Source organism: Scophthalmus maximus, chromosome 6 (genome assembly GCF_022379125.1).
Source record: "Scophthalmus maximus strain ysfricsl-2021 chromosome 6, ASM2237912v1, whole genome shotgun sequence".
Classification (NCBI taxonomy): Eukaryota; Metazoa; Chordata; class Actinopteri; order Pleuronectiformes; family Scophthalmidae; genus Scophthalmus; species Scophthalmus maximus.
This window is the reverse complement of record NC_061520.1, coordinates 17,555,943-17,573,857: the sequence shown is the minus strand read 5'-3', so window position 1 is coordinate 17,573,857 and position 17,915 is coordinate 17,555,943. Positions and strand designations below refer to the sequence as shown.

General features: G+C 44.0%; 1 protein-coding gene across 4 annotated transcripts in view; it reads right to left on the bottom strand.

Moving 5' to 3' along the window:
- LOC118309694 (plexin-A1-like) overlaps positions 1 to 17,915 on the bottom strand; it is a 171,214-nt gene that overhangs the window by 8,358 nt on the left and 144,941 nt on the right. The window contains exons 17-27 of one of the 4 annotated variants that reach the window (XM_035632091.2): positions 16,672 to 16,765; positions 15,485 to 15,721; positions 14,005 to 14,148; positions 12,524 to 12,758; positions 8,764 to 8,912; positions 6,953 to 7,209; positions 4,568 to 4,634; positions 1,659 to 1,805; positions 1,083 to 1,242; positions 504 to 607; positions 39 to 147 (exon numbers count right to left, since the gene is read on the bottom strand). In XM_035632091.2, the coding sequence (XP_035487984.1) occupies positions 39 to 147; positions 504 to 607; positions 1,083 to 1,242; positions 1,659 to 1,805; positions 4,568 to 4,634; positions 6,953 to 7,209; positions 8,764 to 8,912; positions 12,524 to 12,758; positions 14,005 to 14,148; positions 15,485 to 15,721; positions 16,672 to 16,765 (1,703 nt within the window). The remainder of the gene's footprint in view (positions 1 to 38; positions 148 to 503; positions 608 to 1,082; positions 1,243 to 1,658; positions 1,806 to 4,567; positions 4,635 to 6,952; positions 7,210 to 8,763; positions 8,913 to 12,523; positions 12,759 to 14,004; positions 14,149 to 15,484; positions 15,722 to 16,671; positions 16,766 to 17,915) is intronic. The other 3 variants (XM_035632093.2, XM_035632092.2, XM_035632094.2) reach the window with 3 other exon arrangements.

Below are 17,915 nucleotides of genomic sequence, written 5' to 3'. Positions count from 1 at the left end.
TAAGAAATGAGGTCACACACACACGCATGCACACAGACCTTCTCTCGTACCGTATCTGCTGAGGGACTTGGTGAACGTGGAGGAGTTGGAGATGTTGTAGGCTGAGTTCTGTTTAGGCACCAGGGCAATCACTGAGCCATCTGTCACCTGAAAAGTATTTTCAACATCAGTTAGAACTGCAGAGAAAAGTCCAGCAACAGGATTAGAAACAAATTACCACTGAGCTCAAATAGAAACTCTTTTTTAATTTCCTTTATTTTTTTTCTATTTGTCTTATTTTTAATGGCATGCATTTTTTTTCCAATCCAAACGCAATGTGAACAATTCTCAACTGTCAATGTTTCACCAGCTGAAATCCACCAAGATCAATAACAACAACAACAACAGCTACATTACATGAATGAACTAGACAGTGTCAAGAATATGCAACCAAACCAAGGAGGAGTTATTGTTCCAGCACAAGACAATGTATCATGGGGTTTATCTTGTGAGTAGTGAGGTACCTGGTAGTGAGCCAGGGAGTTGAGTCTCTTCCAGTCATTGTCGATCTTAGTGGTGACGTCCTCGTCCTGGAGGATGATGCGAGCCATCCTGCCCTGCCGCCATTCTGTCACACAAACACACACACAAAGAGAGTAGATACAGGTGAGAACCGCTTCACAGAACCACACCATGACCATCATCTTTTTGTTTTGTGTTGGTTTGTATTTTGTATGTACAAGGACAGACATGGGGAATGGATTGTGTAGAAAAACTTGCACAACAAACTTCCTCCTTAAAACAACTACAACTAAATAAGGATGCATAACTATATTTAGTGACTGAATAAAATTTGGAATGGGCATAATATGCATAATATAGATGACTTTTGGCTCACTCCTCACTTAAATTCATTGTTGTACATAATCACCTCTCCTGCCTGGAGGGCCCCCTCCTGCTTCATAGAGCCCTTGAAAAGATTCTGTAGAAGTGCACCTGTATTCTGTGTCTGTGCGTGGTGTGTGTGTGTGTGTGTGTGTGTGTGTGTGTGTGTGTGTGTGTGTGGGTGTGTGTGGGCGTGAGGCAGTGCTTCCTCTCCTTACCCAGGTCCATATCCGAGGCCTTTGGTCTCTGGGAGTACGGCGTTCCCTTGTACACAGCATCCAGCAGCTTCTCCTTCACTTGCGTCACTGTGTCACAGTTCAGGCTCTTCACCGTCACCTCCGGAGCGTTTTCGTTCTCTGGGTTCACACAGTGCAGCGTCTGCAGAGGTGGAGGTCAGAGAGCAAAGTGCACAGGTTAAATTTAGACCAGGAGGTCAGTACAGACTGGGTGCATTAACTATTGATGTTGGGACGCATGACCCGGTGATCATATTTGACCCGTAAAGAAACACTTGAAACAGCAATTTAGAATCAATATTTAACTGCAGAACAGTGCACATTATTACGAGGCTATTTCATAAGAATCAGAGGTCCTGTTGGTTTTGCACCATCTTATGTTAATTTCTAAAGGATAATTTTAGGAGTTGTTGCCAAACACTGCAAAATGGTCTTGATTTAGATCACAAATCCACATAAATACTCTCATCAGATGTGTGCACCTGTCTATATTATCATTCAGCACCCAATGCATGGTGCAACTGTGTCCACGAGTATGTGAGTGCATACAGTACTGACCAAAGTCTTGTAGTCAATCTGCTGTCTGATGAGTTTGTCCTCGCTAAGGGAGTAGCGGGCTTCTCCCGTGATCGCGTCTATTGGTCCCTTTTCCATTTGCTGCTTCATGGCACAGTACAGCATGAAGAGAGGCTCACCAGCACACTCCTGGAAACAGAGATGATGGAGGAGGTCGGAGGTGGGAGACAGAAGAGAGAGACTGATTGTTAAAATGCTAAATACGAATACAACTGTGCAAAAACTTTACCTACAAAAAAGTGCACAACAGCAAAACTCTCCAATTATACTTCTAATCTTCTCGTGGCCAACCACAGGCAGAGCGGCAAAGGCCATGGCCTGTGTTGGCTAACAGAGTGCTGAAAATTGACACACACACACACACACACACACACACACTAACACACACACTAACACACACACACACACACACACACACACACACACACACACACACACACACACACACACACACACACACACACACACACACACACACACACACACACACACACACACACACACACACACACACACACACACACACACCACACACACACACACACACACACACACACACTTTTTCTCTCTCACTCTCAAGCCTCTCCCCAGTGTCTCTTCTTTGGGGAAAAAAAACACCATTTATAACTTTGTGTGTGTGTGTGTGTGTGTAAGTGAGAGAGTAAAAAGGAGAGAAACCAGAGAAAGTGTGAGTGTAAGTGAGTGGAAATTGATGGAGGCGTTAATAGAAGGTTAATGACTGAGGGGTGAAAAACGCTTGGAGAAGCACTTTGGTGCCTGAGACGTGTCAACCAGGCAACGAGCGCTGGGATGTTGGGCCCCCGGTCTCTTTTCCCTCCATCTCTCTTTCTCTCACTCACTTGTTCTGCCGGCCTGACAACTCAGCACTGCCTACTTATACAACAGCACTTCATTTGCATCATATTAGTCTATTTAAAAGAATCGTCTCGGTCTAATTACTCAATCAAAGCAGTTTAACCAAATGAGTCACATTTTCTAAACATGCAACTTTCTGGCTTGAGGCAGAGGAAGTATACTGCGAGTCCTGCCCTCCGCGGAGCGTGTTCATGCATCAACACATGTCAGTCATCTTGGTGAGCTGTCAGATGAACTCTGTGGGATAATCTAGCACTGCCTGCCTCCTATGGAGAAAACACAGCACACTGGCAGATGTCCTCTCTGTCTATCAGCACACACTCCAGGTCTGTGCTGCCTCTGTCTCCGTCAGATGGTGCCAGTGTGGAAAAGCAACACTGACACTCCATGTTTATGAAACCGTCATGTTCGATAAGTATTTAGGTTTTCTGTATTTTTTTACTGTGGTGTCCTGTTGCCACAACTCTTAATTAATAATTCGATAATAAAACTTTACATATAGCATCCTAAAACAGTCTCTGATATTTAACCAGGGGGCAGAAATCGAGTAACTATGTGACTCCCCCCACTGTCAAACAAGTCAGTGCAAAGGAGAACAAGTGAACCCTTCGAATAGGGTAATGGATGAAAGGTTTTTCATCCATCCTCCTGTGCTCTTTGGTAGGTAGGTGTAAGCTCCATCTCTTTCCTCCCTTTGAACAACTACTTGACCTTTACTCATCTCCATTCACACCTGGCTGAACCTTGAAATTGTTCGAGGCTTTTCTTTTATGTGACCCAGAAAAGCTCCGGAGAGAGAGAGGTGTTGAATTGCAGAGGCTAGATTAAAGCTAGGCTGGAACCCTTGCTGCTAGCTACAGCAAGTCTTAACTTCACTTTTCATTTTGCATTTATTTTCATTTCCCCGTCTCACTCTCTCTGGAGCTCTTTGTTCCTTTTTATTTTCATTTTGAAACCTTCCTCTCACCCCTCTATAACCACTTCTACTGTACATCCATTTTCCACTCTTCCTAAACAAATTTCTCTCTACAATAATTCACCTTTTCCTGTAATTTCTCATGTAATTCATTAACAGCTGTTATAAAAAGATCCCCAGTAACACACTGCCCTGTCCATGAACCCAACTCTGGCTGTCCAGTCTCACAAATGAAGAAAAAACACACATGCATGCACACCCAAACTTGTACACTCACACAAAGATGTTTACTGAGACCCCCGAGGGATTGGCTGGTTCACTGTCCACCAGAATACCTATCCTGGACAGGGTTTAAGGCCCCGCTGCTAACTGATTAGGAGCAGCGATGTTTGAATGTGGAGTGTGTGTGTGTGTGTGTGTGTGTGTGTTTGTGGAAACAAGAACTTAACACAGCTTAAACCTCAATAATTCCCTGTGATTCCATATCAGAGAGAAAATAATTCAAAAAGAGAAAGAAAACATACAGACACAAACAGACAGACAGAGAAATGAGAGAATGCATTTGCCTAAGATCTCTGGCTTCCTCTTTTGCTAAGTCCCAAAGCTCTGAAAACGCACACAGATGCGCGCACGAGCGCGCGCACACAAACACGCGCACGCGCACACACACACACACACACACACACACACACACACACACACACACACACACACACACACACACACACACACACACACACACACACACACACACACACACACACACACACACACACACACACACACAGGCTCTAACAGAATCCAGCCAGGGACACAAAGAGAGGACAGGTTAGTGCGACAGGCTACAGTGATCACAACAACAGAACCAGCTTCCTCTGAACGGAGCTTCAGACTATGCACATTCCTCATTTCGGAGAAAGGAGAATTTACCACATGAAAGGCAGAGGTACGGGATAGGTAGCCTGCTGCTTTGCCTTATCTAACGCTGCAGCTGTGAATGTGTGTGTGTGTAACAGTGAAACATTCTTTTATTCTCCAAAATCAGCAGAATTGGGATTGCTTAAAAGTTATGCGTCCGTGTGTTAAGAGACAATTTTACCTTGAGGAACTTGTAAAGCAGGAAGGTGAACCAGTTGGTGAGCATCTTCTCAGCGACTGACTCCGTCCTGGGAGAGACATGAAAGAAGAAGGCAATGGGTGAGGGTGGGAGGGAGATAACAGAAAAATAAAGGATGAAGGAGACAGGGAACACACAAACAAACCCACTTGTCTTCATTAAATATACAGTAATTAGTATAATTCGCTAACTTCTCTCGTTAATCACGAACCTGCCGAGGAATGAGGGGAACCTCTGCACATGCACAAGCAGACACACGTGAACAACTGTTGAACTAAATGAAGACAAAGCAGCTATAAGGCATTATAATTAATGGACTTATTGCATCTAATTTGTTAAACGGCTGAAAGGGAAATGGACACCCGTCGCAGAGGGGCCAAAATAACAACAACAACAAAAACAAAGTATTTCTTTCTCATTAGTTTCTTGCTCTCCAGTATCTACTTTTCAAATTAGAGAGAAATGGGAAGATTGCTTATTCCCTGATTAGGGTTAGAAGATTGGGGAATGAATGGGAACTATCTGAAGTTTTTTAGGGGTCCGCTGCGGGGATGCTGGGTTGCCTAACTAGGTCACTCTCCCGCACGAGCAGTAAATAAAAATAATTTTGTCATTAGCATGGCACAAGGTGCAAAAAAGTGAGGAAAGGTACATTTTGTTGAGTTATGGGTGCATAAGATGATTCTTTTCTTGTAAACTTTGCACAGAAAAGCTGCCCTTTTCAGAGACAATTGAGGAATAGTAAAGGAATAAAAGAAAACACAGGAAACTAGGCCAATGTGCCGGTGAATCCAGTGAAGGCCTGTAGCTGGAACAAGACGTGAACTCCTACACTGCTGCAAGCCTCCCTGGTTTAATGTTGACTGTTGTTTGATGTATGTAGAGCATTGTTGTTTTTTTTCTCATGGCTGTCAGCAAAATATACCGGATGAAAGATGAGTCGGAGCGAAAGATTGGAGGACAAAGGACGCAGGAGACATATACACCTGGACAGAACACGCTTTTGGGCATGTCGGGACTTGATAGTGGGCGACTTCTAACATCATCTCATTAAGGTCGGATATGTGCCAGCACCCATCTGTCCTAGGTTTCTAAGTGTGCTACAGGAGGAGGGGTTGGTGCAGCTTCCTGTCCACACACACAAACTAAATGAATCCAATACAAGCGCACAAAGGAGCCAGCTATCAAGTTGTTCTCCTGTTCTTTTCTCTGCAAACAGTATGTCTAAAAAAATTAAATAAAATCTAAAGCCTATCTTTTGCAGTAAAAAGACCAAATCAGGGTGAACCATGTGTAATAATTGCCAGGCATATTAATGCCAGCTCCCGGGGCTAGTGTAGTTAACAGGGACAGCGTGTTGTGACCGTATGGCCCAAAGGGGATTGGAAAAGGCTTCTCACCGGCACACTGGCTGAGAATCATTTATTTGATTAGATTTTTAATTAAATATCTCTCCAAGGAGAAGAAGGAAAGAAGAAAAAAACCCACATAACTTTTTATCATTTAATGTCTAATTCCAATTTATTCGGAGACAGGCCATTTCTCTAATTGTATCTTTCCTTGAATACGTGTATCTCGTCCTGGCTGGCTGTCTGCACTAGTTCATTTTAACTTCTCTTTTCTCCCTCTGCCTAGACACACTCAGTCTATATTGCACCTCTCTTCCTTCCAAGAGTATGGCTTTTCTTTCTTCCTCTCCTCCATCTCCGCCTAAATACGTCTCCTTCCATCACAATTGTGCCCTCTCGCATTCCTCAACCCAACCCCCACCCAACCCCACCTTTCATGCTGCGTGCACAAGGAGAGGGAGACGGAGGGGGAGAGAGAGAGAGAGAGAGAGAAAGAGAGAGAGAGAGAGAAAGAGAGAGAGAGAGAGAGAGAGAGAGAGAGAGAGAGAGAGACCTGTCTGACGGCAGCTCCACTGGGAGTGTGTGTGCGCTCAGGGGTGTAATCCTCTCTGACAGAGACAGAATTGAGAGATAGGGATGAGGTAACGTCACACATACAGCGTACGACTCTAAAATCACTGTTCCCTGCTCACAGAGCATCATCTTCCCATTCTAGCAACATCATTAGTATTACGGTTTGCTTGGTTTTGCAAGTTCCTTCCCACTGCCATGACAAAAGGGGGAAAAGGTAAATAGGGAACGTTGACGATGATGTTGTCGTTTTTGTTTTGTTTTTTGAAGGTGCCCCCTCTCAAGTAGCTAACCTGACCTTGCTAAGGGGTGAACACACATGCAGACACAAGGGGATAGAACCTCAAACTTAAACCCTAATTGTGGAAATACAAATCTGTGTACGTGTGTCATGTTCTTGTGCAGAGTCTGAGCCACTTTCAACCCGTCTCCCTGCCTCAGTTCGTACCTCCTGAGTAAGAGCTTCGGGTGGTTCTTGCTCTCCAAGTTTTTGTCAATGAGGTCAGACAGGAGCTGTTTGAGGACACCCGTGGCATATTCCATCTCCCCCTGCAGTGCTGTCATGATGAGGGACGCCACGTTGCCTCTGTCTCGCATGGAGAAGGACCGCTGCGCCTCCAGGGTGCGGATGAAGGTAAGCAGGAAGTGCTTTTTGGTCAGCATCTGGCCGAACAACGTCAGAGCCTTCTCCACGTTGGCAGGGACCTGGACAAGAGGGGACAGAGGTAATGGTGGGTGTGATGGGTAGGAGTGTGAAGAGGGGGAGAGAGGGTTGGATGAAGGAAGAGTATTCATTTGTTGGACAGAGGGAAGAGAAAATGAAATGGAGAAAAGGGTTGAACCGGGAATTGGGTGAGGAGAATGAGAGACAGGGGCAGAAAAGTAGGAATGGAAAGAAATTTTAAGAAGTAAAATAAGAGAAAAAGTGCATATAAGGGGAAAAGGCAGGATATCAGAGGTAGATATGCACAGAAATCAGTAGGGCAGAGGCAGATAAAGAGGTTGAGAGCAGGATGAACAGGAGGATGTGGGGAGAAGAATTGGTTTTGAGTTATAGTCGAGAAATGGATTAATGAGTATGTGTAAGAACGAGAAATATCAGATGAAGGCTACATTGGGAAAAGAGCCACACATTCACATGCACAATTATATCTGCAATACGTATCCCTCTCTCTCTCTTCACCTCCCACCATCCCTCACTGCTCCTCCTTTCAAACGATTCTTTTCCTCTCAGAGCAGTGGGCAGGCTTCCCCCTCTAAGGCAGAGGTATGGAGGTTTGAAGTGAGAATGTGAACTTCATGCTGTAATAAGAAATTGATCCGCCTGCGAGCGCACTACTGTGGCCTGTGATTGCCTGAGCCATACAAATGAAAATCCAATGTCGTGCCACTATATCCCTTTGGAATACAACTGATAGCACGGGCAGATGCCGCATGCCTCATAGCTCCGTCCCTGCAGCTGCCACCTTACATGCATGTCAGCGGAGGGCTAGTGTGCCGTTCCATGTAACTATTGTGTGACAGTCTCACGGATACAAAGACGGAATCTCCCACACACAGACTTCACCTGGACAAGACAACCAGGTATAATGGTTGTCCAATTTTGTGGGACGTGCATATGCTGCGTTGCAGTGTCCACACAGTTAATGTGAGGTTCATGTGAATGAGAGAGCAATGAGCAGCATAGTGGAGAGTTTGTTAGTGGGAATGTGAACATTTCTTTCTCAGGAGCCTAAAACAGGTTTCGGCCCTGGAGAGGCAATCTATCACTTGCACCGAGTCTAAGTGGAGCTCAGGCATCACTCACTCCCCACAAAAGAACCACTGTCCCGTCACTGTATTACATCAACGTGGAGCTTGCCCCAAATAAATTTCTTTAGTGTTTTTTCCTTTATTACTTGTACTGGGACTCTCTTCCTCTAACACACTCTACCTCTAACTCAACTGAGTCTGTAAACTTCTGTTTAGTTCAAAATAAATTTCAAAAGTCTGAGACATTACATAGTTTCCCTTCCTCTAAAATAAATTGCTTTCAAGTTCCTTTCCCTGTAATCACACAGAACATTTCTAACAGCTGATGAATTTCATTCTTCCAATCCTTGCTTAAAATCTCCTATTTAAACATACAATTTCTAATTAATCATCTAAATTCACACTCAGACACAAACGCACACACACACACACAGAACAACTTTCGTTCATCCAGAGTGTTTGTGTGTATGTGTGTATGTGTGTGTGTGCAGAGCGTTCTCTACTGACCCGTACCTCCATCTCCTTGAGCACAGGATGGTCCTCAATCCCAGGGAAGAGGACTCTCATGGCGTATGTGCGGTAGTCCAGGAAAGGGATTCCTGCTCCATCCAGCTCCTGGGTGAGTTCGTGGATGTCCGTCTGCAGTTCTGCAAAGGCTGCACGACAGAAGAAAACAAGGAGATGTGAATGTCATAGCTTTCAAATGACAAATAGATTTATGGAGATTAAATTAAACAGACTTTAATAACAAATGAATGATATTATTTGCATGTAGCTCAGGCACAACACAAAGCCCTCATTTAAAGATACTAAGGCCTGTAATGTTTCCTTTATCTTCTATTCATCTCAAACAAATCAAATACATTTCTTCATCCGCAGGACCTTGTGATTTATATTCAAGTGGTAAATAGAAAGTGGATATATACAGCACTGCTGTAGTCTTAACACCCACTCAAGGCACTTTACACAACAAGTCACATTTACACATTCATACAGTGCTTTTGTACTTCTATATATCTAGTGCTTCTCTATCGCTCATACACCCCATTCACACACAGTCGTCAGAGACAATTAAGTGAATGAAACCTAATAGTGAAGTTGTGATCTTGAGTAATAATTATTTGTTATCCCCCCAAAATGGGAAAGTGTTTCAGAATTAAGACTGAAGGAACACACAGGAGAGTTACAATACACGAGTTGAAACACCAGCAACTCTAGAGCCAGTCCACATCTTTTTCTTGACTATTCATCTCCGTCGACATGCTTTCCACAAACAGCATTTCATAGAGGAAAGAGTCGACACAGGTGAAACTCCGGAGATGATGGAGGCGTGTGGAGGAGTAGCAGTGAAAAGCAGCATTATGTGACTGCTCTGCGCTGAGAGCGGAGAGAAGGATGGAGGGAGGAGGCAGAGGGTGGATGGAGAAGAAAGTGTTCTGGTGCGCGGTGGCTGGAGGGGAGTTCAGGATGGAATGGCACAGGAACATGAGCCTGTGAGTGCACACACATTACACGCAGCCACCTCACATGCTTGTACTCCTGTGTGGAGAGAGAGAGGCACGCACGCACGCACGCACGCACGCACGCACGCACGCACGCACGCACGCTATGTTTTGCCCCTCAGCTGAACACAACCTAGTGCCCAGATGATTTATGTGAGGGCACGTGTCAACGTTTTTACACATTCTCCCTTCTGTGTTTGACCCTCTCCTGTATACTCCACTGCCTTCACAAGTCCTATATAGAGGGTACGAATAGGATTAAAATCCATTTTCACACTCATATCCAATACAATAGTGCACATATCAAGTGCTTTTGTTGAACTGTCGATTCCATTTTATGAATATAAAACTCAGGGAAAGGAAATACACAGCTATATGGTTCAATTAGCTTGAATCTGTGTGCGTGTGTGTGTGTGTGTGTGTGTGTGTGTGTGCCCTGTAGCATCATCCAAAATACTCCAACATGGATACACAACCCAAACAAATAAACTAATGCCCAGACTAACAGATGGCTTGTGTCACCCTGTCCCTCTTTTCCTATCGCTCTTTTCCTCCCTCTCTCCTCCCTTCAGTGTCATCTTAGAGGTCACCTCTCTCTCCCTTACGGTTGTGTCTCCTTTGCTGCATCCCTCCATCTCTCCCTGCATCTCTAATCAGTCCCTTTTTCTCCCCTATACCTTTCCCCCATTCTTTCACTTCAATATGTTTTGAAGTTTGATATGGCTTTCTGCAACATTTCTGAGAGGAAAAAAAAGGCGGTTCATTCCACTTTCACGCTATTCATCACTTGTTTATCTTCTTGTCAGTCTTCTCTATATTCTAATAACTTCATTTTTTCATTCTATTGTCCAACCATCCCCTTCTGAAACCACATATTTATCTCCTATTATCTTCTTCTCTCTATCCCCCTCAGCCTTCATATTCAACTTCTCCCCCTTTCTTTAAAACCGCCCTTCTCTGCCTCCCTTCCAGTTGTTTTTTTCCTCTCATAATCTCTTGATCCATCTCTTCTTCTATGCCCTCAACCTTCTCCTTCTCTTCTCTCACAAGTTGTCCAGCTTATTTATCGCCCCCCCGTCCACCTCCTTCTCTTCTTCCTCTTGTTGTCTTGCAGACAGTGGTGACAGCGGAGGACAGACAGGTTCACGGCACCTGGACTCACCACCACACACCCCAACCAATCACTGTTTGACCTGCTGTGTGGATTTATGTGTGTGTGATTGAGGGTAGTTGCAAAAGAGCAGGACATGAAGAGTTGAGTTTCAGGCGAAGTGGCATGAGCAGATGACTGAGCAGATGACTGGCACAGTCCTTCGTGACTCAAGGAAAAAAAAAAACGCAGGACGCTCAAGAGATTTTACACCTTAAGATCGGTTTCATGTCACTGACGATCTCAGCATGCATTGAAAACTTTAACATGTTCAACAGTTAGTCTGCATTCTAATCTGGGAATGTGGACTGTGGAAGATGTGTGCATATACCGTAGTCATATAATCTGACCGAATTACCATTTCATTTCAGTTCATTTATTCATCCTGATGTACCCATTATGCCAATATCCCTTGGACACAAATTGCAGTAGCAGTTTCTAGGAGCAGTTTAAAGGGTACTCCATTGATGTTACGTTGCCCCCATGCAAAATCTTTTGGACTCACGAGTGAAATCTTAAAAGAAATTATCAAATTTGATGCAGCAGAACCAGAGAGATGGTCTTTTTTATTACACACATTTCTTCTTCCCTTGCCAAACCTTGGCTCCTACATTACCCACAAAGCAATTCAACTGCTTACAGTTCAAAGAGAGACTCAAGTGTTATATTAGTGGTGGGTGATGGAGCCTTGAGCTGCAAGCTTCAAGTGGAGCTGTTATTTTAATAAGTTGACTAAAAACAACCTGAACATCTAATGCACGCCTGTTGCCTTTTTTTGTCGTTATTTTTTACTGGCTGTAGCAAGGTAGCCAACAAGCTATGGATCAATATGTTGATTACATTTTTAATCAGAGTGGTCGAATGCTACCTGGTGGAAACAGCACACAGTTTGCACAACAAACTTGCAGACCACCTTATCCAAACCATTTCCTGGTTGTCAGTATTCTCCTTCTCTCTTCTACTCTTTTCTTTCAGACAAAACAGTAACAGCATCACTAGACTCTCACTGGATTTGCAGTTTCCTGTCAAATGGATATATGCTAATGTACTTGTGTGTTAGTCTCTATCTCTCCCCCCGGTTTAGCCTTTGCCAAATCCCTCCTTCCTTACTATCCCTGACAATCCCAACCTGGGGCCCTGCATCTATCTAACCTCCATCTCTCAGGGTGGATGGTAGTGAGTCCAGCCAGGCGGCTCTCTCATGAGGTGGAGAGCCAACATCTGGTGGTTGGCTCAGATCAAAGTGCTCTTCTGGAAATACACCAGCACCCATGCACACATGCACAAACGCGCACGCACACACACACGCACACACACACACACACACACACGCACACCGTTGCCACCTAACAGCAGGGGGACAGTTGGCAGCGTGAGGTAGGGAGAAAAGGAGACAGAGAAAGAAAGCACAGAGAGAAATGGATAGGAATGCCGATGGGAGTTGTGCAGGTTTTGAGCTAAAGCTGCAGCGAGAGAGATATTTACAGGAAGTTGTTTGGGGATAGTATGAGTATGAAAAACTACAAGGAGAATACAAGCATTATATAAGCAATTTTTGAGAGTTGAGCCGCTTGCGTCACACACCCCCAATGTGGCCAGATTTCACCCAACTAACCTTCTTTGCACTCAAGGGCCACCCTGGATTCCAGGTTGTCCATCTGCAGTTGAAGCCGCTTGAGGGTGCGGTCGGCATCCCGTGACTTCCTCTTATAAGCAATCAGCACCACAATGATAACCAGCAAGAGGAGGCCACCACCTCCTCCGATACCAATGATGGCAGGCAGGGTGAGGAGGCTGTCTGAGTATATTTGCAGGGTCCCTGGTGAGTACTCAAAGCCTCCAACACGCACCTATTAAACGGACATAAATAGAAATGTTACACCCTTGTTTGTTGAACAAGTGAATGAGTTACACCGCACAACTACAGAGAAGAAAACTAAAATTAATGGCTTTGTTTGCAGCGACATTTGACAGGATCCTAGTCAAAGCTGTAAAGCACTTTCAGTGAAATCAAATAGAAAGTTAGCTGCTGCCACCAACATTATAGCTTGTACGGTGTGAGCATTGTGTACAGACCATACTGAAACATTATTTAGGCATTTTCAGAAGCTTATCTAAAAGAGCTACCGCACACCTCAAGTGATGATTGCCAATTTTGCTGCCTATACCTGGCCACAACTGCTTTAAATCCAATATAATAGGAAATAGTCATGCATGGTGCCAATGCTAAATCCCATGTTGCATTTATACTGGCAAACCAAGCTGTGCTGATTTGGGCCAAGTGCAGGATAAAACTACCCCAAAAAACTAAATCTGGGTAAGGGGAGGCAACATCTATACCCCGGTACACTCAGTTTGAAAGCAGCATGCACGCATGGATGCATACACTTTTCAACCATATCACATAAAAACAGTTTCTGTGAATTTAGAAAAGGAGTCTTTTTTTTCTCCTTTATTCCATCTTCAATTGGCTCATGTCTAAGAAATACTAAACGGAGGAGGGTATAAATAGACACAGCACAGACCTCTCACGCCCACAAGCCGTTTTTTGGTCTCTATTGAATATCAATACTGTTCAAATCCCAGGGAGGATGGCAGCCAAACGAGACCAATCAAAAGCCTCTAAGACATAAAAACAGTCGCGAATACCGCCAGCGGTATAAGAGACGGAATGCGTGCATCTATGTTTGTTTGTGTGCATGCAGCTCTATGAATGGGGGAAGAGAAATCTAGAGTAATTGAAGAGATTTAGGTCTGATGGATGGGAAGGAAAGAATGAGATGAATGAATGAAAAGCCAGGAAGTGGATTGTCATAAAAAAGATGGATGAACAGCACAGCAGAGAGAACAGGGGCAGTAGAAGACAGACGGAAAGAAATGGCGAAGCCAGATGCTCCGGACGTGGGGAGATAAAAAAAGCAAGAGGGATCATGAAATAAGTATTTGGATAGAGAAATGTAACTTAAAGTGGGATGAAGCTCATTCTATTAGGGTTTGTATGACTGTATCTGTACATGAGGAAGAAAGACAAATCACACAATCGGAAAACATTCAGCTTACAGTCGTGCAAACAAAAAGTATTAAAGTTTTACTCACAGTTACTTTGTGTTCTCCGGTCAGGTTTGGCCATTCACACAACAGCTGGCTCTCAGACAGGGTGAGAACACAGGGAGTCTCGCCGATCAGCACTGTGTAGTTCAGCTTAGTGTTTCCTGGGGCTGCGGGAATTAGGTTACGGCCCTGGAAACAGACAAGCACATGCTTTGGTTAATTAAAGAAGGTCCAAGTGTAAGGTGGTCTACATAAATAGAATGATACAGGGTACAGGGTACAAATGCAAAGACGTTCACTCCAACTGTGTTGGGAGAGAGAAAAAAAAAAAAAATTACTTGTTTCTGATTGCCTGACAGCGACATGGTCAGCGACAGCTTTGAATCACTGCGCAAGGTGCTTTCAACTGCAGGTAACCATAGCAACATAGCAACTGAAGCAGACAGATAATACAGCAAAATAAACTGACCTATAACCTGTCTGTGGCATTGTTATTGAGTTCAAAAATTTACTTTTGCTAATAAGATTATTTGATCCAAATCTAGTGGTTGAGAGCTGGCGCTGGTAAAAATGTGTTGTCAGGTAAGGGTGTTGGGACGTACAAGAGATAAATAATACAGAATACCCCCCACTGCTCTTCTCTGCTACCTCTACCTACCCCTCTTCATCTTAATTCTCTATGGTGTGCAGAGTGGGAGGAATTAATTGCTGGAAAATCTTGATGAACATCTAATTTCTCTGCAATTATTTAATAGGATGCCGTTTCTGAGCTGCTTACTTCTGAAATTCTTTACCCGAAGCATGGTGGGGCAATCAGAGCTTTTCATTATTGAATTATTTTTAGAGGTACAGGCGAGAGAGGCATGATTCTCCATTTCTAAAACTTTCCGCTGATTGGCCCAGAGCAAAAAGGCTTTAGTTTTCCATGAAATTGCATGATGATTTTGCTACTCCACTCCTGACAGGCTTTGAAGTTCAAGGGGAGAGGTAAAATGACAAAAAGACAGCGTGGGGTGGGGCAGTAGTGCTCAGGATTCAAATGTCTTCTAGCTCCATGGCTTAAGAGTGAACATGGCTATGAAGTCTCTCTTCAGAAGTTAGCTGATAGAAACCTGAGCAGGTGGTAAATCAACGTATGGATCCACTTTATAAACATTATTTCCTTTTGCTTCTGATTTTAACATGACTGTTTTAGAAGTGAATTTTTTCCCCTTAACACTCCAAAAAACCCACTGGAGACAGCGGGTGGAGAAATAACATCTTTCAAGGTTGAGGCAGATCTGAAAGAAAGCTGTGTTGAAAGCAAAACTGTCAAAGTGAGAGGAAGGAGGGAGGAATATGAAAGACGAAGAGGAGAAACGTTATAGAGGCAAAAGGATATTGTGAGAAGTGAAACAGAAAACAAAGAAAAAGTGATGCAAAGTCAAGAGACGAATGAAGAGGGAAAGGACCTGATGGATGTAAAGCAAACCCAGGTAGAGACAAGGCCAAAACAGATCAATGCTAAGAGCACAAGGCAATTTACCTTGAGAATGAGTGGTGAGCTGGGCTTCAGCTCCAACATGCCTGAGGGGCTCAGAGGTTCGAACACGGGGTCAGGGTGGTAGCTGAAAGTCTCGTTGACGACCAACACAGAGCGCACATCATCCATGACAAAACCGATCTCGTCAGGACTGCTGCCGACCTCCGAGAAGCCTTTGTCGGATCCGGCCACAGAGGGCACCAGACACATCATCACAGTGTTGTTGACAACCGTACAGTTCTGCAGAGGGAGATGGAGAGAGGAGGTGAATTTAAGGAGACAGAGAGGAGGAGGAAAAAAAGAGAGGAGGGAAACATTTTATAAGCTTATTTGATTTCCCATCTAAAAACAGTTTTACCTTCTATTTTACCTAAATTCTTATCCAAACAAATTCATAATCAGAAATACAAAGTGGCAGAAACAAGGTCATGTGAGTGATTAAATGTCTCCGTAATGACATAATGAGGAAGAGGCTGGCTTAATAACATCACTGTTGTAATCAGTGTTGATATCATCTGGAAATCCCCCGTGGGGTTCGACACTTAAATCAGTCACCGATGAACAAATTAGACTGTAATGACACACGGCAGACAAGGTCAGCCAGTAGCTGTTAACGGAAACATCACACGGCTGAACAGACCGTTGCATAGTTCCACATCATGTTATAAACTTACATCATGTTTGCGAAAACCACTAAGACACAGAAAATAGAAACATTAACAACCAAAATAAAATTGACTGCAGAGGGGGGACGAAAAAGTAGGGATATTTGTACTTTCATGCTAAGAGCCGCGAGTGGGAGAAAGGTTAGCAAAGCCCTGTGGTGCTAGGTGAAGAGAGAGGGATTTGCCAGAGCAGCTTTATTGCTGGTTGACATTTCAAAGGTTAAACTGCTAAAAGGAAATTCAACATCAAAAACAAACAGAAAATGGGCCCTTGGCTGGTTGACCGGCGGGTCAGGCGTGTGCGTCTGTGCGAGTGTGTCTGTGTCCTGAGAAAGTGTGTGTCTCGCTCAGTTGTTCCACAGGGAGGAAGAGGGAGACAGTAGACAGATAGCTTGTGTGTGTGTGTGTGTGAGAGAGAGAGAGAGAGAAAGAGAAAGAACCGTATCGGTCTCACTACACAAGTCAAGTCACTGCATTTGTTTTGTCAACTAAAAACTGTGTGGGTGTCTGGATCCAACCACTTACATTTTCAGACTTGGCAGATCCGTACTTGGCTCTCATTTTAGGCTCCTTGATGGTTGCCAGGTTGGTCCCAGTAATGGTCAACATGGTTCCTCCACTAAAAAAAGCAGTAAGAAAACAAATTATAGAGAAAATCAAGACAAACATAGTTACATAGTGCTACTGGAAAAAAAAAAAAAACTTCTGTGGGCAACGATGTGTCACATAATCATGTCTCTCCTGCTGTACTTTTTCTTGCAGGATCGACTTTTCAGCACACCTATCTGAAGAGATAAATGTTAATAGATCGGTTCTCTGTGGGAGCCAAGAGGGCCCTCCAGTTGGTGATTTACCATTAATGCTTGCTCCTGCTGTAGCCTTTCGCCTGCGTATTCATGAATGCCCATTTTCAGGTAATGATAGTAACGCTGAAGCCCTGGCATGAATCTTAAAAGCTTGGTTAAACCGATATGGAGGCTGGAGGGAAGAATGAGCGAATGTGTAGCATTACTCCCGAGAGCCGAAGCATTTGGCCTCTCCTCGCCACGTTTCCGAAACCAGGAGAGATATTTTCAGTGCATTAAAGTAGCACCATGATATTTTCAGGACGAGGTACAGTCAACAACTGCACCGCTGTCAGTGATCTGACATGTTCTGCAACTTTTACACCTGTGACCTATTCAGGTGTACGTGAAGCTGACCGCTGGAGAGATGGGTAATATGGGTGAGAGTCCTATTCCCCCCATGCCACCTTCTTGACAGCCTCTGCTGGCCTGAGAGGGTGAACTTTATCTGACGCGAGGTGTTCTGACAGCAGCTAAATAAGTTAGCATACAACCTAAAAACTGCAGATGGGTAAGGCGGGGCTCCAGGCCCAGTGCCACTGTGAGTCACCACTGCTACCAATGAACAACAACAAAAATCGGATTATCCAGTTAATACGCTGGCTGGTGTAAAGTTAAGTTTCACATAGGCAAAGACAAACCAAAGAAGCGCAGACTCTGTATTATTGCTCTTCTACAAAGATACGGATCATTTAATGTCTCGTGTGTATTTTCTCTGAGTAGTGGAAGCAGCTGAGTAGTTGTGATCTACGCAACTCAACATCACACCAATTCCATGGTGGGATTGATCCTGAAATGTAAATATACATGAAGAAATAATTTGGTAAGGAGTCCTGTGTGAACTGAAAAGTCAATCAACATAGGAGAACCTGCTAAATCTGTAAAATGGGATTTGTGTGGATATGTGCACTCCATCTTTCCACA